This window comes from Camellia sinensis, chromosome 2, assembly GCF_055761805.1.
Source record: "Camellia sinensis isolate YWXY chromosome 2, ASM5576180v1, whole genome shotgun sequence".
NCBI lineage: Eukaryota > Viridiplantae > Streptophyta > Magnoliopsida > Ericales > Theaceae > Camellia > Camellia sinensis.
Window position 1 is genome coordinate 73,155,618 of NC_138962.1, and position 22,939 is coordinate 73,178,556.

The 22,939-nt window shown below is 39.2% G+C and overlaps 2 protein-coding genes across 7 annotated transcripts in view; one reads left to right on the top strand and one right to left on the bottom strand.

The window, feature by feature from the left end:
- The first annotated feature begins 281 nt into the window (after positions 1–281).
- On the top strand, positions 282–1,267 carry LOC114300160 (plant/protein (Protein of unknown function, DUF538)). Its single transcript, XM_028245046.2, has one exon. The coding sequence runs from the start codon at positions 521–523 to the stop codon at positions 1,022–1,024; it is 504 nt and encodes a 167-aa protein (XP_028100847.1). The 5' UTR covers positions 282–520; the 3' UTR covers positions 1,025–1,267.
- A 3,612-nt stretch (positions 1,268–4,879) lies between these two features.
- The window catches only part of LOC114300158 (Metallopeptidase M24 family protein), a 34,479-nt gene continuing 16,419 nt past the window's right edge, over positions 4,880–22,939 (bottom strand). Inside the window, exons 9-15 of one of the 6 annotated variants that reach the window (XR_014351001.1) lie at positions 17,892–17,984; positions 7,146–7,236; positions 6,887–6,952; positions 5,685–5,740; positions 5,360–5,420; positions 5,068–5,224; positions 4,880–4,955 (exon numbers count right to left, since the gene is read on the bottom strand). Coding sequence is in view for 3 of the 6 variants with exons in the window: in XM_082906337.1 (XP_082762463.1) it covers positions 5,111–5,224; positions 5,360–5,420; positions 5,685–5,740; positions 6,882–6,952; positions 7,146–7,236; positions 17,892–17,984 (486 nt within the window). In the remaining 3 variants the exon portion in view is untranslated. The other 5 variants (XM_082906337.1, XR_003642574.2, XM_028245044.2 and 2 more) reach the window with 5 other exon arrangements.

A 22,939-nucleotide genomic window follows, 5' to 3' on the forward strand; every position in this document is an offset into this window, starting at 1 on the left:
AATAGAGACAATTACTATTCAGAAGTATTTTGTAAAAATTATAACAAATTTATGAAAAATCTTATAATTTTAATTATTAATAATTATAATATTTACCTTTTTGTAAAAAAGGTAAATTATAAAATACTTTACTCTGAAAATTATAAATAACAGCACTGATTCAGTACTCTAATTTGGTAGCACTTATGTCAGCTCTAATGAGCTGGTAGTGCAAAAAAAAAAAAAAAAAAGTCAAACTATTACATTAATGAGTCCACACAGTGCCACGCAATTAGTGGTTTGAAGCATTTTTCTATAAATAATTACTCACCGACTTAGAGTTTAGTATTAATTAGTAGCAGATGCTCCCCAATGGCATTTTGGTTGAATCCCCAAACTCAAAGGTGAATTACACATCTCCCCACCTATATTATTAGATAGCACACCACTCCCACCACTACATCATCACCAGCTTAAAAACTCAGCACAACAAAAAGCAAAAACACAAAAAACCCAAAAACACAAACACAAAAACAAAAACATGTCTCTGATCACAGAAGAGGCCAAAGCAAAAGCAGAGTTCTACCAAGGAAACGACCTATGCCAAGAGAAATCAAAGGTCTTGCTCAAAGAATTGGGTTTGCCCAACGGTCTCCTCCCATTGGAGGACATGGAAGAGTGTGGCTATGTCAGAGAAACCGGTTTTGTGTGGCTTAAACAGAAGAGGAAGACCGAGCACAAGTTCGAGAAGATTGGCAAACTCGTGTCGTATGCGACCGAGGTCACTGCCTATGTCGAGCCAAATAAGATCAAGAAGCTGACCGGTGTCAAGACTAAGGAGCTCTTGCTTTGGATCACTCTCAGTGATATATATGTCGATGATCCGCCGACCGGGAAGATCACTTTTCAGATTCCGGCTGGGCTGTCCAGGACTTTTCCCGTGTCGGCTTTCGAGGTGGAAGAGGGGCCGGCGAAGGCGGAGGTTGGTGGTGGAAATGTAAGTGTTACTGCTGCTGCTGTTGCTGCTCAAGTGAAGGAAGTTTGAGGCAATTTAAAAGGTATATTTATTTATGCTATGTTTAGTATAAAGTTGTTTTAAAAGGTGGATGAAGGGTCAAATCAAAAAAAAAAATGTGGGTAAGTATGTCCATTTTGTTTTAAAGGTGGATGAAGGATCAAATCAAAAAAAAAAAAAGTGGGTAAGTATGTCCATTTTGCTGATCATGGAAAACTGTTGGTGGTGGTGGTGATGATGCTAATAAAGATCAATTTAGAATTTAGATGATTATTATGTGTGTTCATGCCATGACTAGATCATGTTTTGTTGGTTGGTTGTTAGTATATGCAGATCATCATTCTGTTGTGAATAAAGATAGCAATTTAGAATCACCAAATCAAGGCACAATATCAGCAATAAAACAATGTGAGAGCCCCTCCCACAAAATATATATATATATATAAAAGAATAATATGCAATTTAAATTTATTTTAAGCGTAAATTTTACAATACAAGAATTAAATTCAAATGAAGAATCACATTTCTATGTAAATTTTTGGGTTAAGTTTTTGTCAATTATTTTATCACTGGTACCTCATCTACAGGACAAAACAAGCAATTTAATATTCTATTTTAATCCATTTTTTTCATTGAATGCCCCTAATTTATTAGGGATAATCATGGATCTGCTCAACCCGTTCAACCTAACCAAACCGACCCAACCCGATTGATTTTGGGCGAGTACGTGTCTTTCAGCGAACGGATGCGATGAAATATTATAAAATCCGCGGATACAATTCAGATGGCGGATCAACCACCCCTCATCCGCATGAATCCGATTTGCTTGTAAATAAAGTTCAAAAGATATGCATGTGTTGTGTCATAGTCTATTATAGACAAATAATACATATTTTTTGTGAAAATGATAAACAATACCTTAAAAATATGCATGTGTGGTGCCATATCGTACTATAGATAAATAATACATATTTTTTCAAATTACTCGTTATTAAAAAATTGTAAAAATTATGAATTATAATTCAAAAAATACCCAAAATTTATAAAATTTAAACCGTCAAACAAATTGCATCCATATGTCAATCCGTATAGTCTGATCAATCTGCATCCACCAAATCAATAGAGAGATGCGGATTTTAAACAGATGGCAGGCCAAGCTGATTCGTGATGACTCTTAAAATTTACAGGGCTAAAATTAATGTTTCCAACGCTCACCTAATACTTATCACGTGCAAGCTTTAAAAATATCAGTTTATCAGTTTATGACTTTGGTTATTGTTATCATTCGTCCATTGGCTAATTATTGATATGGGAAAATGACATTTCTTCAAGCAAACCTACATTTTGGTATTAATTCAAAAATTAAGAAGATCTAGGACTTGTGTGGAATAATTCTGCATATAGAAATGTTAGGTGGTATCCGAATAAAATATTTTTAAAAATTATTCAAAAAATACAATGTGCATAAAAATTAAAATTTTAAATTTATACATCGCAATTTATTTCAATATACTATTACTTAATTCACACCGACATAGATTTTGAAGTTCAATGTGTATTGAGAAAATTTAGTAGTGTGCAAAGGAACTCCGGAGAGATTTGCTCCCCTCTTATTTTGTCCTTCCATTGCCCACTTTTTTTACTAAACCAAGTATAGGATGTGAGGTGTATGTATATTCAAATACGAAAGTGGTGGTAGGCAAACAAAGGTTGGTTTAGCCTATTCTCCACGTCTTTATCTACTAGACTACTACTCTCTGTCTAAGTGGATGCGTCACTCCTAATTAAGTTCCTACCACCCACACAACCACCACCCACAAGGGGTTAATGTGGTCTAATGTCCTCTCTCTCTCCCCCCCTTCATTTACTTCCAACAAATTTTATCAAAAATCTCTAAACTATGCCCATTATATCATTTTAATCTTTTTATTTTTAATTGACTCAATTTTAATTCTTAACGTCATTAGAATTTTTAATGAAAAACAATCCCTGAATTAGTTAAGATTAACTTACTGAGTTGAATAAATTTATAATTTTATTTCTAAAAGTATGACACTTACCACTTATGTATTTATTTTTCATAAAATAATACCCACTAATAATTATAATCAATTAGACCGAATTAAAATAAATTTATAAATTAAATATAAAAATTGAATCAATAATAACATGGACAAAGTAAAAAAACTACTAGCATAATTTGGCTTGCAGCTAAAATCACATCCATCAGAGCATCTACAACAGTTACTCTTTTTCTTTTTTTTATCATCAAATTTGAATAAAAAGTTCATATGATATCGCGAGTTCCAACGAAAAATTTTAAATTTTCATCAAAGCATCGATCGACCAAAAGGACGATCGGGCAAATGTCCAGCCAGTCGACCGGTTGGTATAAATTGACCACAACCGGTAGGACAATTTTGCAAGAGATTGTTTAGGAGGACGTTCGGCCCAATGGTCACCTAAAACTTTGATAAAATGCTCCAAACATTCTCAATTTAATAAAAAATTTAAGACATCCTCAATTGATATTGGTTTGATGTTATAACTGAAGCACCAAAATTTAATTTTTTTCCATCAAATTCAAATTCAATGAAAAAAAAGAGGTAAAGCACTAACGTTCTTAGCTCTCCCAAAATGGTGAAAACTCACATCACTATATCAATACCCACCATCTCATAAAATAGCGTAAAAATATAATTTCAAGTTTTTATCTATTTATTTGTTATTTGACCGATCATAATTTATTAGGACAAATCTCATGTGGTTGCCGAAAAACTTTTCCTCCTTGTCCAGGGCATTGACAAAACCAGCCACCACCAATAACAGCTTTTAATGCTTTTTAAGTCTCTCCAACCTAAACAAAATGCTGAAAAAAAAAAAACCCTAATCGAAACAAAATGCGGACTAGTGTGAGAACAACTGAGCAGGTTAAGCCCAGAACTAACCGCTGCACTGCAATGCCAACAGCCAAGCAAGCACTGTATACCCCGTTTTGCAAGTTGAGTTGGGATTAAAATAGCTAATAAACCAAAACACTCAATCACTTCATTCTTTCTATTTCTCTATACGTCTTTTCGTAAAAAATAAAGAAATAATTAAAATAACATATTCCCTTTGCTTCCTATTTCCTACCATGGCGTGCTAAAATGTTAGGCCAAGTTTGAGAAGTCTCAAAAAAAATTAAAAAGTCAAAAAGTTACTTAAAAAGTTAAAAAGTTATCACTATTTACCAAAGTCAACAATTACGACTGCACAACTCCCAATACTAATTTTTCCCTACACATTAATTTATACAATTTTTTAATACACATTTTTTTATAAAAAGTCAAAAAAATTAACCCAAACATTCATATTTTCAACCTCAACTTTTTAGTTTAAAAAGATAAAAAATATACTTATTTAGGACACCCCAAACAACCCCTTAGTACATGAAGTTTCTCCAAAATAAGTCAAGCAATAGAAGTAAATAAGGTCTATATAAAAATAATAAAAAAAAGGTGTCACTGAAACGCTTGTTTTAAGTCCAAATAGAGCATAGAAAAAATTTAGAATTTTGGAGAAACTCGACATAAGTTCAAATATTATCCCAACTCGTCAGGTATCTAAATCCAAATGCATTATCATCCAACTGAAAGAACACTTTGTTTCTGACGTTGTGACAACCTTTAATTGGTGGACTAGGAAAAGAAGATAATCTTTCAAAATGGGGATTTTCCTGAGAAAAAGTTTCATATGGCTTGCAAATCTTTGTTAAGCATCGTATCACGACACAAGTAACGTGAAATGAACTGAATATGATATAGTTATCCGACAGTAACATAAAATCACTGCTCCAACAAGACAAAAATATAAGAAAGGCTAATACAAGTGGGCAGACAATGATTGATTTTCCAAAAAAGCACGAAGATATCTAGTAATCACTCACCAAACAGAAAATTATTCATCATTTAAGCAACACCTGAAAAATAATTTTCTTTTTCATTCTATATATAATTAGTGATAGTGTACAGTTCTTAAAAATAATTACGCTAAGACATTTATGGAAATAAATCAAATGGGTTGAGAAATACCTTCCTAGCAAGCAGTTTTCTCTTGACATTTCCGAGTGCATTGCTAACTGGATGCAACTCTCACAACATTATGAGTATCTATCCCCATTGCATGCCCGTAGTTGTTAACCAAAGACTCGATGTGTTTAATTTCTTTCGGTAAAGAACCAGTAAGAACCTATTTCAAGCACCCAAAAGATCATATTGTAGTATTAGCTCTTGAAGTCTCACACAGGCTAAACTATCACATTTTCTCTAGTTGTCAGAGTACAATAGTAACACCAGTTACTCATCATTAACTTTGAGTTTATACCTCGTAACCTGATTCCGTGATAAGGACTTCATCCTCAATCCTTATCCCAATGCCTTGATACCTGCATTAGACATCCTTAATGTGAGTTGCAATTTAACCTACATGAAACATCCTGAAGTACCTAGCATTTTGATGGCACAAAATATAACAATTCAAAGGCGAACTAATTTAGAAAATTTCGTCAAAAGTTAAAAACTCATTCCCATCTAATTTTTCTCTCATTGTCCAAGATGGCAAGCACAACCTGGGCTTGCGGTCATGTTGATTCAGATTTGAAAACTCTTCAAAATATAACAACAAAACTTGATGAAGCAATGAAACGTACCTATCAGGACAACTAAAACCAACTGGAATGTAAACACCAGGTTCGATTGTTATCACCTGCCATACAAATTTTTTGGAGGATTAGTTAATAATGATAGTAAAAAAACAAAAAAAACAGGTCATTTATATCCAAGCTGCAAATCTTCTTGGCCAAGTCAAGCATATATGTCTACAGACAGATCAATTAAAATGTGAACATGCAACCAACAACCTCTGGTTTGGCCACTAATTCTATCCCTAAAAAAGTCTGTCCTAATGCCAAAGAAATGATCAACTTTAAGAAAATAATATTCATTTATATATTTTTATGTTTAATTTGCTTGTTTCCTTCAACTCCAAGCATTAATACATATACAAAAATAAATTTCTGTAGTACCATTTGTTATTCATAGCATCAAACGTATAAAATGTACTCTCATGATAGAATAACTTCTTCCTTTTTCAAAAAATAATGTAAAATGTACCTTTGCCACCAATTCATAATGGATCCAACCATCTGTACCCAGCGCTATTCAACACATATAAAATTTTAAAAAGACAGCAGAAATGTGGATATATCCGATGCTATGTTACCTGGAACGTAGATCGTTCCGATACAGGGAACGGGAACGGGAACGGAAATGGACATGGAAACGAGGATGTGGCACGCCACATGCTCTTAAACGTCTAGAGATTTTAATTTATTTTTTAATAATTAGACATCCAATAATATTATGACTCATTTTGAGTCACGTTAAAATTTCACTTACCTTAAATTTTAGTTCATTATATTTGATTTTTTTACTCCCTAGGAAACCTTAAAAAAATATTTTGAAACAAACTTTTGAGATCACTTTGGATTGCCAAAATTTATCGTTTTGGAATGAAGTGTACTACATTTCAGAACATACATTCCAAAACATAATTTGCTAAGGTATCAACGTTTTCTGATAACACTGATCTGTTGGCTCTCAGGCCTCAATTGGCTGGACAGAGCAAGACAACAGGATTGGCCGATGTAAAAAATATCTGTATGCATGACTGGACCTTACTTCTATAATCTATGCAGAAACATAGAGAAATAATAACTCAATTAGCGTGTAGAAAATAGCATGGCAGTTGCAGAGAAGGTAAAGCATCAAGTCTCTTGATTAATAAAACAAAATAGAATATAAGGTTGAAAGAGTCAAGTTGTTCATCAGTGAGAGAGACAACTTACAACACCTGGCTTCAAAGGACGGTCATAGCTGATTGTAGAACAGTCATGTACATCCATTCCTAGATAGTGACCTGGAACCACAGAGAACCCAGAAAAAAATAAATAAATAAATAAAATCAGTGACTACTTTGGTATGCAAGATGCATTTTTATTTAGCAATGATAACTTGAAAAATGCTAATACAAACTGTGAATTGAAAACTTGCAATATGCCTTAAATATGTAACAAAACAGGACTAGAAGATCAAGGGATGGTAAGAGAAACCTATATTAGTTGGGTTCAGCTGATTGTAACTATGATGTCGATCATCTTTCAAAATTCCAATCTCCTTCAAGCCTTTGCGCATCTTATCAGCCTATGCCATGTAGCACCATTAGGATTAATACATTTTTATTGATGATTAGCTGAACAATCTTTGCAGCTGCAAGCTGCTTCCTGATTGATTAATCAGGTATCAGGCAAATCAGAGTAGAACAAATGCGCATCTATAGAAAGGAAAATTATCTGTCCAACTAGGTGATTCCCATGCTTAAAAAATCGCGAAAATCAAATGTAGCACAATAGGTCTAGTGAATTTGGGATCAGCAAAAAAAAAAGCCACATTTTTTCCTAACTTTTTTTGTTTCAAGTTTGTCTAGTATAAAAGGTTCTAACAAGTTAAAAAAAATAATAAAAAAATGAAATTTGGGTAGAACCTTAATCTGAAACATTTTGAATTTTTTTTTAAAGTTAAAAGTTAAAATAAATAAATAAATAAAGTGACAACAAAAATGCCAATCCCAGACACATCAGCTAGATGAGTAGATTGGTTTTAAATTCTGTGGAGCAGTGGGTTGCTGAATGATGGTACATACAACTATGTAACCACAATTATTGGTTGAGTACAAAACAGTCCTTGCAACCCCATTGGATGGCACCAATAGGTTTTATGAAAGCACAAGTTGTACACAATTATCAGAAATTTCCCGAACTGGAGGTTCTGATGTATTTCAGAAGTGATATTATTAATAATATTAAAATAAAACAAAATAATTTTGCACACTGAAGGAATTTCACTGATCAAACAAAAAAGACATGTGCCCATTAACAAGGATGAAGAAGATATGAGAAACTGCAACAACAAAATAAGGGGTCAAACTTACGAGTAACAAGGTAAAAATCCTGCAAAAGCTATGAACAATAATATAATAACACAAAAGCTGCTACCACTACTACTACAATTATTAAAGCTAGTTGTCAAAAATAAGGGATCAAAGAAAAAAATGACAGAAAATTACCAACTTAGAATCACTCTATGGAAATCCCTACTGAGACTATATGTTAAATTTATGAAATATGGAACAAACTGATGAATAGAAATTTAGTATGACAAGTAGGGAAAGGCATATGGAGAATAGTATCATATGAGAAATCTATGAATGAGCTCACCAATACACCTAGTAATGGCATTGGTGCATGTTCTAGTTGCAGTCAATTTAACAGAGGATCACCTCAAAGCTTGACTTCTTTGGTTCTCTTTATATCAAATATATAAGTTGGAGTTCCTGTGAAATCTATTGTTTGAGAAACCGAAACATCAATCCTAGATTAAAAATTGGGCAATCTTAAAACCAAATAGTTTGGGGAAATCAGGTTTAAACTTCGAATTTTGATTATGACTTCCTCAACCAATGTTTAGTTATAGAGATCAAGCTTTAATTAATTCAAGTAGAGAAGGGGAAGCAAAACAAAATATTTGTTTGATACATTAGAATACAAGGACTAAAATGAACAACCAAATATTTTGCCAAGATTTATGAGATGAGTGACATGTCCCCCACTACTGGCTATTGATTAAAGTGAAAAGAAATTGGGAAAGTTAAAGGTTTGAATCACATATAATGGAATTGGTAGAAGGAATTGTTAACATGATGCATGTGCAAGCACAGAAGATGGCCCTCTTGTCCAACTAGCTGTTGGGAAGTCAACTAAGCAACATCACATCATTAACAAGTGATACAGACCAGGAGTTGCATTATTGCAAGTGACTACTCAATAATTATAAATTTCCAACCAACTGAAAAGGGAATTAAAAGCAAGGGAAAGTCCTTTGGCAACAACGGAATGCAATGAAATTACCAAGACCAACTACTCTGAAAACAACCAAACAATTAAATCTTTTATTATCGTGTTGTCCATATTAAAAGTCACTGCATGTACAAAAATATCAATCATTCACACCAAAAGCCATATGGATCAAAATTTAGGAATGATGAAATTCCACAAATAACACCACCATTGCAGTGGGCCAAATGACTGCATGTCAAAGAGCAAGAAAATAATATCCTACTGTGCAAACTTTCAAAGCTTTAGCTACAAATGAAAGTGCACAGAGGGACCAGTTGAGACTTTCAGGGAGCACCAAGCCTAACACTAAATCAATAGGAATAACTTATTGACCAACAATGGAACAATTATATCTCAACATTTTAATAAAAAAATTGTAAAATAAACAAAATACTGAGAAATCTCGGCAACTAGAGCAATAATGATAATGAATGCCCAAAGCATGAAAGCAATGCCTTCATGTTGAGCTATGATTAGCAAGCCAAGGAGTAGGGATGTGTAACGTATCATGTCATCTGGGGTTCGCATAAAATCCCCTCGACACTAACCTTACCCGCTTATTTTTTTATTGTGCCATGTCATTTGTGGGTTTGTGTCGTGTTAATATGTCATGTTAAAAAGGTTCCGCCTTAGTTATAAAATAAAAAATAAAAAACAAAGTGCATGAAAACATTAAAGATTTTTTATAACAAACAAAAATATCATATTATCGCAAACATGAAACAAATCATATTTTACATTTTTTTTATTTAACTAAAGATGTCATGACACCTCTTAGTAGAAATAACATTAAAATGTGTAACTGATCCTCCATTAAATAAGTTATCCGAGTCAATTTTGTGTTATGCAATTTTGACACAAACCTGATCTCTGTGTGTGTGTGTGTGTGTGTGTCCCCCCCCCCCCCCCCCCTTCATGTTATCGTGTCATCCACTAACCTCATGTACAATTCGTATAGTGTAAATGTGTCGTCTCAAAAATTTCCATCCTTACCAATGAACCATCCATCAAAGTTGTTAGGCTTGTGAAGAAATATAAAGACACATGATTGCACAACTTAACTTTCACCCAAAAAGACAAAGGATAGTGTATATGACAACTATGGTGGTATTTTATAAAGCTAAAAACTTAAAACTGAAAACTAAAAATTAAGTATTGAAAAATAAATCCTAAATTTTTTAAGCAGAAAAGTTATTTGATAAAAATTTAAGTACAACAAGTTGTTTGATATGTATAAGATCAAATTTGAAATTCATTATTTTCAAATTGTATATTTCAATTTTTATATTGTGATGGTAGTAGTATGATGTTGATGGTGGCGGTAGTGGTGATTGTGGCGTGGTGGTGGTAGCGTTGGCGGCGGCGATGGTGGTGGTGGTGGCTGCGGCGGCAGCATGGTAGCATTGATAGTGGTGGTGGTGGCAGTGGTGGCGGCGGCAAAGCTGGTAGCTGTAGCAAAGGTAGTGGTAGTAAAATGACGGTGGTACTTATAGCAACAATGAGAATAGTGATGAAACTAGTAGTGGCGGCGGTGGCGGCGGCAGCGGCGACGGCGGCGGCAATGGCGATGGCATGATGGTGGTAGTGGTAACTGTGGTGGTGGTGGTACTGAGTTTATAATAGTATATATCGATACTCATATTTAGTATTTATAAATTCAGTTAAAATTAAGAAAGTTTCATATGACTTAATTTTAACTTACATTTTAAAAGACACTTAAATTTTTAAGTGATATCAATTGTAGTTATCAAATGGGCTTAATTGGTTATCACTTAATACATTCAGTTTTTAGTACTGAATCAGATTATCAAACACCCCTTATGTATGTGGATTATAAGTTATAATAGCTATAAATAAAGTTTCATGTTTTATAAAAGATTCGGGAAAAATTTCCCAGTATAATTTCTAATCATTCTAGTGATCACTCACATGAGATGATGACGAACTCCACTATTGGCTTCACCTATATTCATTTTCATTTTACTTCTAGCTCATTCTACTAGTAATTAAACACTTTCTAGTTTGCATTTTCTTTGGTATTATTTCTAGTTGGAGACAAGAAAAATAAAATAAAACCATTCAAAAGAAGCCAACGAGAAGAAAAAATAAGTATGCCTTGAAAATTCTCTCAAAACATTCCTAAAATATAACCGATTTATGGCGAGATGACATAAATACCTGCGATGCTTCCAGCAGGGGTTGAGACTGGGCCACAACGGAGGATCCTCTTCCTTACAGGTTGATCCTTTGAGTTCCAGGAGGAGCCAGCAGATCAACAGGGCCATCGCCAGTTGGGGATTGTGGAGCGTGGCTCAAGATTACGGCGAGCAGTGATTTTGATCGATTTTGAAGTGGGCTGGATTGTTCAGAAGTTGTGAGTGGCGTCGCGAAAAACAGGGACTCACTCTTTCCTGGGTCGTTTGGATAGGAAACGACAGAGCGTGGCAGTTTGGACTCGAGGTGAGGAGGATGGAGGGGTCTCGTTTTAGATTGTGATCCCGACTGATGACAAACAATTTCAGACTTTTCTTCCTGCTTCGGAGTTTGGGGATGGATGGGAGGGAGTGGCTCTGGTCATTAAGAGTTTTGCCAAGGGAGAGGGTTGGATTTCGAAGAGGGGTAACATGAAAGGCGAAAGGTGAAAGGTGCGGCAGTGGTGCCAAGGGGTGCTCCAGTGAGGGTAAGAGCTATGGTCCCTCCAGGCAATAGTGGTCAACCGATTCCGACTGTGGAGGGGTGGTTTGGTTTGTTGAATCGGGTTTTGGTGCGTAAAGTGGGCCAGGTGTGGGGTTTTCGACTATGACGGAGTACGTAGGCCAATGGTGGCAGATGTCAGGGATAGTGGAGATTTGACCAGTTGGGGGTCAAGATTCTCTCTTCGTGTTCCCTTCACGGCGAGAAGCTAGGGATGTATTATGGCATCGGTGGGTCATTGAAGGGTGTGATTTAAGACTACACTGGTGGTCAACGCCAGTTCTATGTGCGAAGGAAAAAGAATCTGGGTCGGCATCGATGGTATAGGTGAGGGTAGAGGTGCAACTTGGGAGGGCTCAACCCGAGCAACCCGAGCCCAGCCCGATTTTTTTTAGGACTTGGACAAAATATTTTCAAATTCGGTACGGGCTTGGACAAAAATTCAGAAGCTCAAATTAAATTTAGGCGGGCTTGGGCAAAGATGTCAAACAACCCGAGCAACCTGAAGCCCGAATTATACATATATAGATATATAAAAATATTAAATATAAATAAAAATTATTAGTCATTACATGATATTAAAGTAATTTATATTATTAAATCATATTGAATATATATTATATATACAAATAACATAAAATCTTACTTTTTTTCTTTTTATTTTCACTCATAAATTGTAAGGACTACTATAGTGGCATCTATCTTACATTGTATAAATTATTTGTTTTGATGGTATTAATGATTTTCTATAATTAAAAAATAAAAAATAAAAAATAAAAAACTGAAATTCATTTACAATTCTGGCAACTCGGGCAATTCGGGTTTAGCTCGGGTTGGGCTTGGGCAGACAATCTCGGATTACAATTCGGGCTTGGATGGGCTTGGGCAAGTCTCAACACAACTTGTGCTGGGCTTGGACAACCTCTCAACCCGATCGAACCCGCCCGAGTTGCACCCCTAGGTGAGGGTGGTGGGGTTATCGATACATCTTCGAGGGGTCGAGACATATAGGGCCATGGGAGAGAAGTGTGGGGGTTTGATGGATGTCGACGAGCTTTCGGCAAACCTTTTTGTGGTCATATTGCAAATCCGCAATGGTGACAGCATTCCAACTAGGGTTTCGCTCTGGTAAGAGTCATGGCTATATGTCCTACCTTTGTGGCCGGAAGTTAGGCCAACGATCGAGGCGGTCCAGCCAGTGGTAGAGTTGGGTGATGGAATCTGGTCGAAGAAAGGGGTCAATTTGATGGCGTGATGATAGGCAGAGATTTGGGGCTGAGGGATTTGAGGGTTCTGATCGCCGATTTGGGAAAGTTATCCAAGGGTTTGGGCCTCGGGGCAAATACAATGATTTGCGGAAGGGAGGTTGCGCCTCGACCAAGTTGGGCCCAATTCCGAATGAGAAGGTGGACCGTAGGAGCAACATAAGAGCCCAAGCCCCAGTGGGTTATATCAGAAAGGATTTGAGGAGGTTTGGCAATGGGAGTGGTAGGCTGGGGCCTACCAGATCAGGCCCTTATCCAAAGGGGAGGATTGCTAGCCCAACGATAGAGATTGGGGCACAGATTAATCCGTCTGTTGATCAGATTTTTAGATCGTTGCGTGACGGAGTTGGGTCAAGTCGCCAAAATCTTAGTGGAGGTGAGTTGCAGACAGGCGAGTGGTAGCGCGAGCTTCACCGGAGGCGCCCAGTAGGCCGATAGCGAGCCTCGACCTTGGGCAGTTGGTGTCCGAGGAATTTGGGGTGCATAGTCCAGGAAATTGCCGATGGAGGATCCAGGGCACACTTCGCCAATTCGGTCATTGGGAGAGGAGATTCGCGGGGAGGAGCAAGTCAACTCAGGGGCGCAAAGGTCGTCTGTGGCTACGACGATGGAGAGATGGGGCAGATTCCGATGATAACCTTGGTGCTTCGACCAGTGGTGTTAGAAGCTGGGGGTTCTGGGTCGCCATACTTGGACCCAGAGTTTGAGATGGAGCTACGTGGAGATTTTGATATGGATCAACCGCCATCGTCTGAAGAGGTATCCGACTGGGTGCTCAATCGTTTATCCGAGGTTAGTAAATTTCTAGGAGTATCCTTTGAGGGTCATGAGGATGAGGCTTTGAAGTTATTTTCAGCTATTGAAGCATCATGGACAGGGGAAGGTGTGGGTGGTCAGGAAGTGTAGTTTGCTGGTCAGAAAGATAAAAGGGTTCGGGAGTTGCGGAGACTAGAGTGTTCAATAAATTATGATCGAAACAAGCGAGGCGAAGACCGACGATTAAGAAAGGAGCGGGGTGGTCCCTTTTTGTTGCCATGCGTTTGAAACTTTTGACTTGGAATGTGTGGGGGTTAAATGATCGAGGTAAACAAACGGTGGTTAAGTCCTTATTGAAGAATGCTAGGGCAGATGTGGTGTGTCTCTAGGAGACGAAAACGGAGGTTGTTGAGTCGGAGTTTGTGCGAGAATTATAGGGTGGGAGGCATGTGGAATGGGCGTTCCAACCAGCTATAGAGGTGGCTAGGGGTGTTCTCATGTGTTGGGATAGTAGGGTGGTGATGAAGGAAAAGGAAGAAATAGGGGGTTTTTCCCTATCCTGTTTGTTCCATTGCCTTGAGGATGATTTTCGGTGGGTGTTCACTGGGGTCTATGGTCCGGTTCGGGAGTCGAAAAGGGCAGTCTTTTGGGAGGAGTTACAGCATGTTGCATTTAGATGGGGAATGCCTTGGTGCGTTGGGGGTGATTTTAATGCTGTGAGGAGCTCGATGGAACGAACTAGTGGGAGTCAGGTGGGGAGGACTATGCGGGATTTTGCTTCTTTTATTGATGAGATGGAGCTGGTGGATCTGCCATTACAAGGGGGAGGTTATACCTGGTCAGGTAGCCGGGCGAGTTCTCGGCTGGATAGATTTTTGGTTTCTGGGGATTAGGAAGAGCACTTTTCTCAGATGCTTCAGTGTAGGCTGCCATGTCCGATTTTTGATCATTGGCTAGTCTTGTTGGATAGTGGAGGAGTTCAGGGTGGTCCCTCGCCGTTTCGTTTTGAGAACATGTAATTACAAGCAGTTGGCTTTGCTGAGAAGATGGGTGGCTGGTGGGGGAGCTATAATGTGAAAGGATCACCCAGCTACAGACTGGCTCAAAAACTGAAACTTCTTAAGTCTGATTTGAAGAGGTGAAATATAGAGGTTTTTGGTCGTTTGGAGGTTCAGAAAGCAACTATTCTATCAGTCTTACAAGGGTTGGATGAGAAGGAAATTCAAGGGAATTTCTCTGAGAAGGATGTGGCAAATAGGGAAGTGGCTCGTGGAAACTATGCGAGGATGGAAGAGATTAGTTTTTGGCAGAAATCTCGATGCTTATGGTTGAAGGATAGGGATCGTAATACAAAGTTTTTCCATCGCATGGCCAACGCTCATTAGCGGGTGAATCAAATAGGGCGAATGCAGGTGAATGGGGTGTAACTATCGTCAGAAGAGGATGTTAGGGCTGATATAGTAGGCTTCTATCAGCATCTTTTCCGTGATGAGGGAGATATGTGGAGGTCGAGGTTGGATGGTGTGGTGTTTGACTCTATTTCTGAGACAGATGGGCTGTTGTTGGAGAGATCTTTTACTGAGGAGGAGGTTTTGGGTGCGTTGAGGAGTTTGCCTGGGGATAAGGCACCGGGCCCGGATGGCTTCTCCATTGCTTTTTTCCAGCACTGTTAGGGGGTGATGAAAGGGGAGGTGTTGGCTATGTTTGAGCAGTTTCATCAAACTGGACAGTTTGAGAGTCTGAATGCAACATTTCTAGCTTTGATCCCTAAAAAAGGGACAGCGGAGGATGTCGGAGACTTTCAGCCTATCAATCTTCTAGGTATGCTTATTGGCCAAGGTTTTGGCTAATAAGCTTCGGGGTGTGCTAGAGGGAGTGGTGTCAGAATCACAGAATGCTTTCGTGGGCGGTCAACAGATTTTGGATGCTGTTCTGGTGGCTAACATGTGTGGATTCACAGCTTCGGCAGGGAACAGTGGGAATAATTTGTAAACTAGATATTGAGAAGGCTTATGATAATGTAAATTGGAAGTTTTTGCTGTACATGTTAGGGCAGTAAGGTTTTGGGGAGCGGTAGAGGAGGTGGATACATTTTTGTATTTCTACTGTTCGAATGTTTGTTCTGGTTAATGGGACATCGGCGGGTTTCTTCCCTCCTCGGAGAGGATTACGGCAGGGAGACCCTTTGTCCCCTTTATTGTTTATTCTGGTTATAGAGGCGTTGAGTCGGTTGATTTCTAGGGCGGTCTAGGGAGGTTTTTTATCGAGCTTTGAGGTGGGGGTTGGGTCTGCCTCTCTGGTGGTTTCTCACCTTCTCTGTGCTGATGATGCTTTGATTTTTTGTGATGCAAATGCTACTTAGGTTGGCCATTTGAGGTGTGTTTTGTTATGTTTTGAGGCGGTGTCGGGTTTGCGGGTTAATTTGGCAAAATCATAATTGATACTAGTAGGTGAGGTGGTTTGTCTACCGGCCATTCTAGGCTGTAAGGTGGCACGGTTACCAGTTTCCTATTTGGGACTTCCTTTGAGGGTTTCCTTTAAGGAGACATGCTTGTGGGATGGGGTGATGGACAGGGTTCAACGGAGGTTGGCAAGATGAAAGCACTACTATTTGCCGAAAAGGGGGCAGATTACTTTGATCAAAAGTATTCTCTCCAATATTCCGATGTACTTTATGTCTATACATGTGTTGCCTGCGGAGGTGGCAAAGAGATTGGAGAGGTTGCAACGGGATTTTTTGTGGAGTGGGGGTGGGGAGGGTTTTCATTATTATTTGGTGGATTGGGAGAGGGTTTGTACTTTGAAGGAGAGGGGGGGTTTGGGTGTGCGGAAATTGATGATCTTTAATCGAGCTCTATAGGGAAAGTGGTTATGGCGTTTCGTGTGGAAACTGGAGCGGCTCTGGAGGAGGCTGGTGGTGGCGAAGTACAGGGAGGAGAGGGGAGGTCATGTTCGAAGCCGGTGGCTCAACCTCATGGTCGTTTGTTGTGGAAGGGGATTTGGTCAGGGAGGGAGGTTTTTTGGGAGAGGGCTCGATTTAATGTGGGGGTAGGCGATAGGGTTCGTTTTTGACAGGATCGGTGGTGTGGTGGGTTGTCTTTGGTAGCTATGTTCCCTTTGATTTATGCTATTGCCACTGATGGGGAGGAGTTGGTTGCTTCAGTTATGGTGAAGCAAGGGCAATTAGCTATTTGGAATGTTCGTCTTCGGCGTGATGTACAGGATTGGGAGTTTGACCAATTGGTGGATCTTCTAGGCTTTTTGTATGGGTTGCAAAGTGGGGGGACTGGGGTGGATGCTTTGGTATGGGATGTTCGGAGTTCTAAAGGAGTTATCTCCGTGTCTTCATTTTATAGGGTGCTTGCAGGGGTGCTGGTGGTGTGTTTCCTTGAAAGTGTATTTGGGCAGTGGGATCTCCTTTCAAGGTAGCTTTTTTTGTCTGGACTGTTGTTTTGGGTCATATTCTTACCATTGATAATTTGATTCGGCGACAACATGTGTTGGTCAATTGGTGTTGTTTGTGATGTAGAGATGCAAAAACGATAGATCATTTACTGGTGCAGTGTCCAGTGGTGTCTCGCCTTTGGTGTATAGTTGTTGCTCTTTTTGGTTTGGTTTGGGTGCAACTGAGGTCGCTGTTAGATGTGTTGCTTAGTTGGGGTGGGGCTAGGGTGGGTAAGAGGCGACAGAAGGCTTGGTTACTTGCTTCCCATTGCTTTGTGTGGTTGGTTTGGATGGATCATGGAGCGCAATCAACGTGTTTTTCATAACACGTCTCATTCATATCTTTGGTTAGAAAGTCGGCTTCTTTTGGTGTTACATAGTTGAATGACAGGTTCAATTGATCCTAATGTGTTGATTTTTGTACATTTTGTAGAGGATTTGCTTAGATAGTGAGCTTTGCGGCTGTGATAGGTTGCTTTTTTTCCTTGTATTCTTTGCATCGTCTTGATGCTTTTCAAATAAAATTATTTATTTATGAAAAAAAAAAAAAAAGCCAACAACAATGGCATTCCTAGTTGGAGATAAATCCAATTCAAGAAGCAAAAGAAAAGAGAATGAAGAAAAAGATAAGGAAGAAAAAAAAAATGAAAAACTCCCGTCATCTAGTTTCTTTTTTCCAAGAGCCTGATTGCAAAGTAAAACAAGAAATGAAAGAAAAATACCGATTGTAAAATTTAAATCATACCGAATAGTTGTGAATTTGCCGAATGCTCGTGCCAGGCTTGCAAAGGTCCAGACATTCCTTGTTTGTCTCTAGAATAAGATCATAAAGTTCTTCCTAAAATGTACATATTGCAATTGTACACCTCATTTAGTAATTCCATTTGTCAGTAGGAGAAAAGAATATATCAAGACAAATAAAAAACAAAAACAAAATGATTGGAGAAGTTTTTCTGCAGAATACTCTTGAAAATTTCAGCACATGTAAACAATTAAAAGGAGTAAAAATGGGCACTTTTTCAACTTATAATTTCTATAGCCTACAATGCAAGTTAGAGAATAAAACCTTAGGTATAGATATTGAAGAACAATGACAAATAAATTTTTTTAAATATGTCATGTCGTGTTAGAACTACAGTTCAAATTGAGTAAAACCGATCCTTATATGTCATGTATTTTTAAGAATAATGACTAATAAATTTTTTGACATATATCAGAATAGTCCATTACAAGACAAGTTTTGACTGCCAGCATTTTATACTGCAATGCCCGGTTAATTGTAGAATCTTATAAAAAAATTAAAAATAAATAATAAAAAAAATCTTTAAATTTAATGAAACAACCTCAATCACAACATCCTAAAAGAAATTCTATACTTCCATTTTCTAACTCTGTGATCAGTCCAAATTAACCAAAATGTTAAGCCTTAATTATCTGTTTCAGTTTTAACAGCTCATTTACACCAAATTTTACTAGAATAAGATTATATTCCTTCCTCAGGACTAGGATCCTGTTTATCTGCCTAAAGAGGCAGAAAAGCAGGGAATTATGCAGCTCTCTTCTCTCTCTTGCAGGCAAGTAATTCTGAAGGTCAACTTTGAAGAAAGTGTGCATAGGAGCTTATGAAGGAAGGTCCTGGTTTCAAAACATGCCTAAGTAATAATTGGTGGTCTTTCAAGGTTAGGTCCTTGGAAAGCAAAAGTAAGAAGTCTCATAGATTTGCTGAGTGAAACCAAAAGTTGGTTCCAGCAGGAGAGCATATTTTCGGTAAGATGCCTAGAATAGGAGCCACGCTGTCAACGAAATTGTTAAAACCTACCACTACCACCTACTACACACCTACGACTACCACCTAATACCACCTACTCCACCTACTACCTACCTACCTACTATTCTCTTCTATATATAGGAATCATTGTAAACATATTTGATCATCAATCAATAATACATCAATTTTAACATGGTATCAGAAGGTTAAGCACTTAGTATTTTTCGCTTCACCGGCGGGCGGCAACCTCGCCTTGGCCGCCCGCCGGACCTCAACCTAATCCGCTAGAATTTTCTACACATACCTTCACTCCGCTGCCACAAATTCCATAACTGAATTGCACTCTTGTCTCTCTGAGGGAATAATCAACACCTTCACACCAGTGAGGCCGTGTGTTAGAATTTACCAATTTGCTCCTCCACCTACCATCTCCACTAGCACCCACTTCACCTACCACCTCCACTACACTACACCTACTACCACCTTCTCTTCTATATATAGGAGTTGTAATACATAACACAATATCAATCAATCTTGTAATACATCAAAGCATCTATCAATAATACAATTCTCTATTTCTCTTTATACATTAAATTTTCTACATGGTATCAGAGCAGGTTTAGAACCTAGTATTTTCGCTTCCCCGGCGGGCGGCAACCTCACCTTAGCCGCCCGCCGGGCCTCAACCTAGTCTGCTAGAATTTTGCTACACATACCTTCACTCTGCTTCACCACCAGTGCACCACTTACCACCACCACATCCGTATAAATACCAACCTTTTCCACCACCAGGGAAACCCACCAGATCGGATGTCCATTGCCCATGTTGGAGCTGATTTGGGATTGCTTTTCAGTAACTGGTGTGCATGTGCATAAGCCATTACTCTCTCTCGCGCTGCCACACAACAGTGCTCATTCTTTCACAGAAACCTTTCCAACTGTCGAATTGGATTCGATTCGATTCGATTCAGAACTTGTGTTTTTTGGTTCAAGGGTTTTGCTTTGACAGTGAAGTAGTAGATGAGGCCAATCAAGCTTCCCGAACCTCCCAGCAGCGCCCCCATGGGCGTGCCGGACATCTTCGAAGGCGGCGTTTACGGCGTTATCCGGCGAGCCCTCGTCATCGGAAATGGTTTTCCGGCCTCCGAGAACCAAAGCATCGGACTGGTTCGCGCCCTCGGTCTTTCCGAGAAGCAAACTTTATATCGGGTTACAAGACCAAGAGGAGGAGTCAATGAATGGCTTCACTGGCTCCCAGTTTCTCTCCACAAAAAGTTAGATTGCATCCTCAGGCAGATTTATGGTTACACGCAAATTCTGTTAGTCGGTAGAGGGAAGAAACTTGTATCTTTGCATACAGAAAATGGTGGCAGTAGAGGCTTAGCCTCCATTTTAGAAGCAGATGTAAAGAAGATTGTTGCCATGGCTCGTGAGACATTTGAGAAGGATGGCCCTTTACTGGTGGTTGCATCTGGCCGAGACACAGTATCCGTTGCAAGTGACATAAAGAGATTAGCGTCTGACAACGTGTTTGTTGTTCAGATTCAGCACCCATAAATCTCTGAGGGAAAGAGGTTTGGTTCGTCCATTTACTGGTCTTGAGGATATGTCAGAAAGCTGGAGTTACCCTCCACTAAATGATGCTACTCCAACCCATACTTTTTCTCCTTCTTTCCAGGCACTCTTGTTCCCCACTCATATTTTTTTTTTTATTATTTTACTCCTCTTTTTGACAAGGACACGAACCACACACTGTTTTGCACACCCATCATCTTCTTTTTCCCTTAGTGGTAGGACCCGCCCCAACACCTTTGAATCTCCCCTTTTTTTTTTCTTTTTTGTTTTTTATTTTTTATTACTTTAACCTTCCGAAATTTTTTCTTCACCTTTATCCCACACTTCATTTTACTTATTATTATTATTCTTATTATTAATCTTTTTTTTTTTCATTATTATTTCTTAAAAAAAAAAAAAAAAACAAAAAAATAAATAAATAAATAAATAAATAAATAAATAATAATAATAATAATGAAGCAGATGAACTGCACACCAAACTCAACCTCATTTTATTCATGTTGGGGCTCACCCCGATCACCATAAATAAATAAATAAAAAAAAAAAAAAAAAAAAAAAAAAAAAACCACCTCCACAGGCGGGATTTTTCTTCTCTACTCTGCCGCCGGTCTCTTCTTCTTGCCTCCGTCCTGGGCAGTCCTTGACGGTGCTGCCTCCGTGCTTCCTAGACCACCAAGCAAGTTTCCTCCTCCCTGCTCCTCCACTACAGCATATGGTGGACCTCCAAATCGGAACATCACGGTGGCCTTCCGCTTCAGCTCCTTGTTTTCTGCCCTTAGCACGCTTATCTCTGCTCGCGCATCCTTATACATGCGTTGGAGTAGAGCCAGCTGGGAGTTTAAATGCTGCACCTCATTTGTCCTACTCTGCAGCCGGTTCGACAAATTTGTGACCGCCGTCATGGTTTCCACGCATGACTTCAGAGTATACTGATTAGCCTCAATATCAGTTTGCATCGCCATTTTTTGCTCCACCGACCGCATCGGAAAGTTCAATGGAGCAAAACCAGAGGTGTTTGGTTGCGGTTCACTGGCCAGCGCACCCGTTATTTCTCTTGTGGGCTCGTTCAGTTCTGGAAAGAGCGTGAGCAGGTTCTGGGTAACTGGACGGGAAGAAGAGGCCATGTTTTTGAGTTGCTAAGTGTTTCAGAGAAGGGTTGGTTTCCGGGTGTTTCAAGATTTGCAGAGACAAGCTCTCCGAGCGTTCAGAGGTTTCAGACTCGTATGCACAGCCTTCGCCTCAACCTTGTTTTTAAATAGCCAGGGCCAGCCACGCGCATCGCGCGCCTCTTGCCACTAGCCGACAAACGGGCACGCAAGCCAAGGCGCCCACGTGCCTCGCCATCATGTCCGGCACACCTTTTGATGAATTGGGCACGCCTTTTGATGGCACGCCTTTTTATGGATTGGGCACGCCTTTTGATGGCACGCCTTTTTACAAAATTGAGCGCACCTTTTGAGGATGCGATTTTTTAATGGGTCCGACAAGACTCTGTAAACTGTCCCGACATTGATTCCGGTTAGCTCCTTTATGGGTCCGACAAGACTCTGTAAACTGTCCCGACATTGATTCCGGTTAGCTCCTTTATGGGTCCGACAAGACTCTGTAAACTGTCCCGACATAGATTCCGGTTAGTTTCTACAAGGGTCCGACAAGACTCTGTAAACTGTCCCGACATTGATTCCGGTTAGTTTCTATAAGGGTCCAGCAAGACTCCGTAAACTGTCACAACAACTGTCCCAACATTGTCTGCTACAACGGTCCGACATGACCCCATAAACTGTCTTCTACAACGGTCCGACATGACCCCATAAACTGTCTTCTATAAACGGTCCGACATGACCCCATAAACTGTCTTCTACAACGGTCCGACATGACCCCATAAACTGTCTTCTACATCGGTCTGACACAACCATCCAGTGTCCTCTACAACATTATGGCACCACCTTTCAGTGTCTTCACCAACGGTCTGACACGACCATACAGTGTCTTCACCAACGGTCTGGCACCACCATATTTTCTTGTTTTTGTTCCTCTCTCCAAACTCAAGTTGGTTAGTTTCTATCCTCCTTGAGTTTGCGGGGGGCTGTTAGAATTTACCAATTTGCTCCTCCACCTACCATCTCCACTAGCACCCACTTCACCTACCACCTCCACTACACTACACCTACTACCACCTTCTCTTCTATATATAGGAGTTGTAATACATAACACAATATCAATCAATCTTGTAATACATCAAAGCATCTATCAATAATACAATTCTCTATTTCTCTTTATACATTAAATTTTCTACACCGTGGATATGGATCACAGGTCCGTCTATGTTGTAGCTTTTATCTGCATTGTCGTCGCCGGCGTTGGAGGTCAATCTCTGGCCACACCTCCTGTGGTGTCCGCTCCACCGGTTTCAGCTCCACCACCCCACTCCACCTCCGGCTCCTCTATCA

Excerpts from the sequence above, each read along its gene's own strand:
- LOC114300160 (XM_028245046.2), top strand. The coding sequence starts at position 521 with ATGTCTCTGATCACAGAAGAGGCCAAAGCAAAAGCAGAGTTCTACCAA.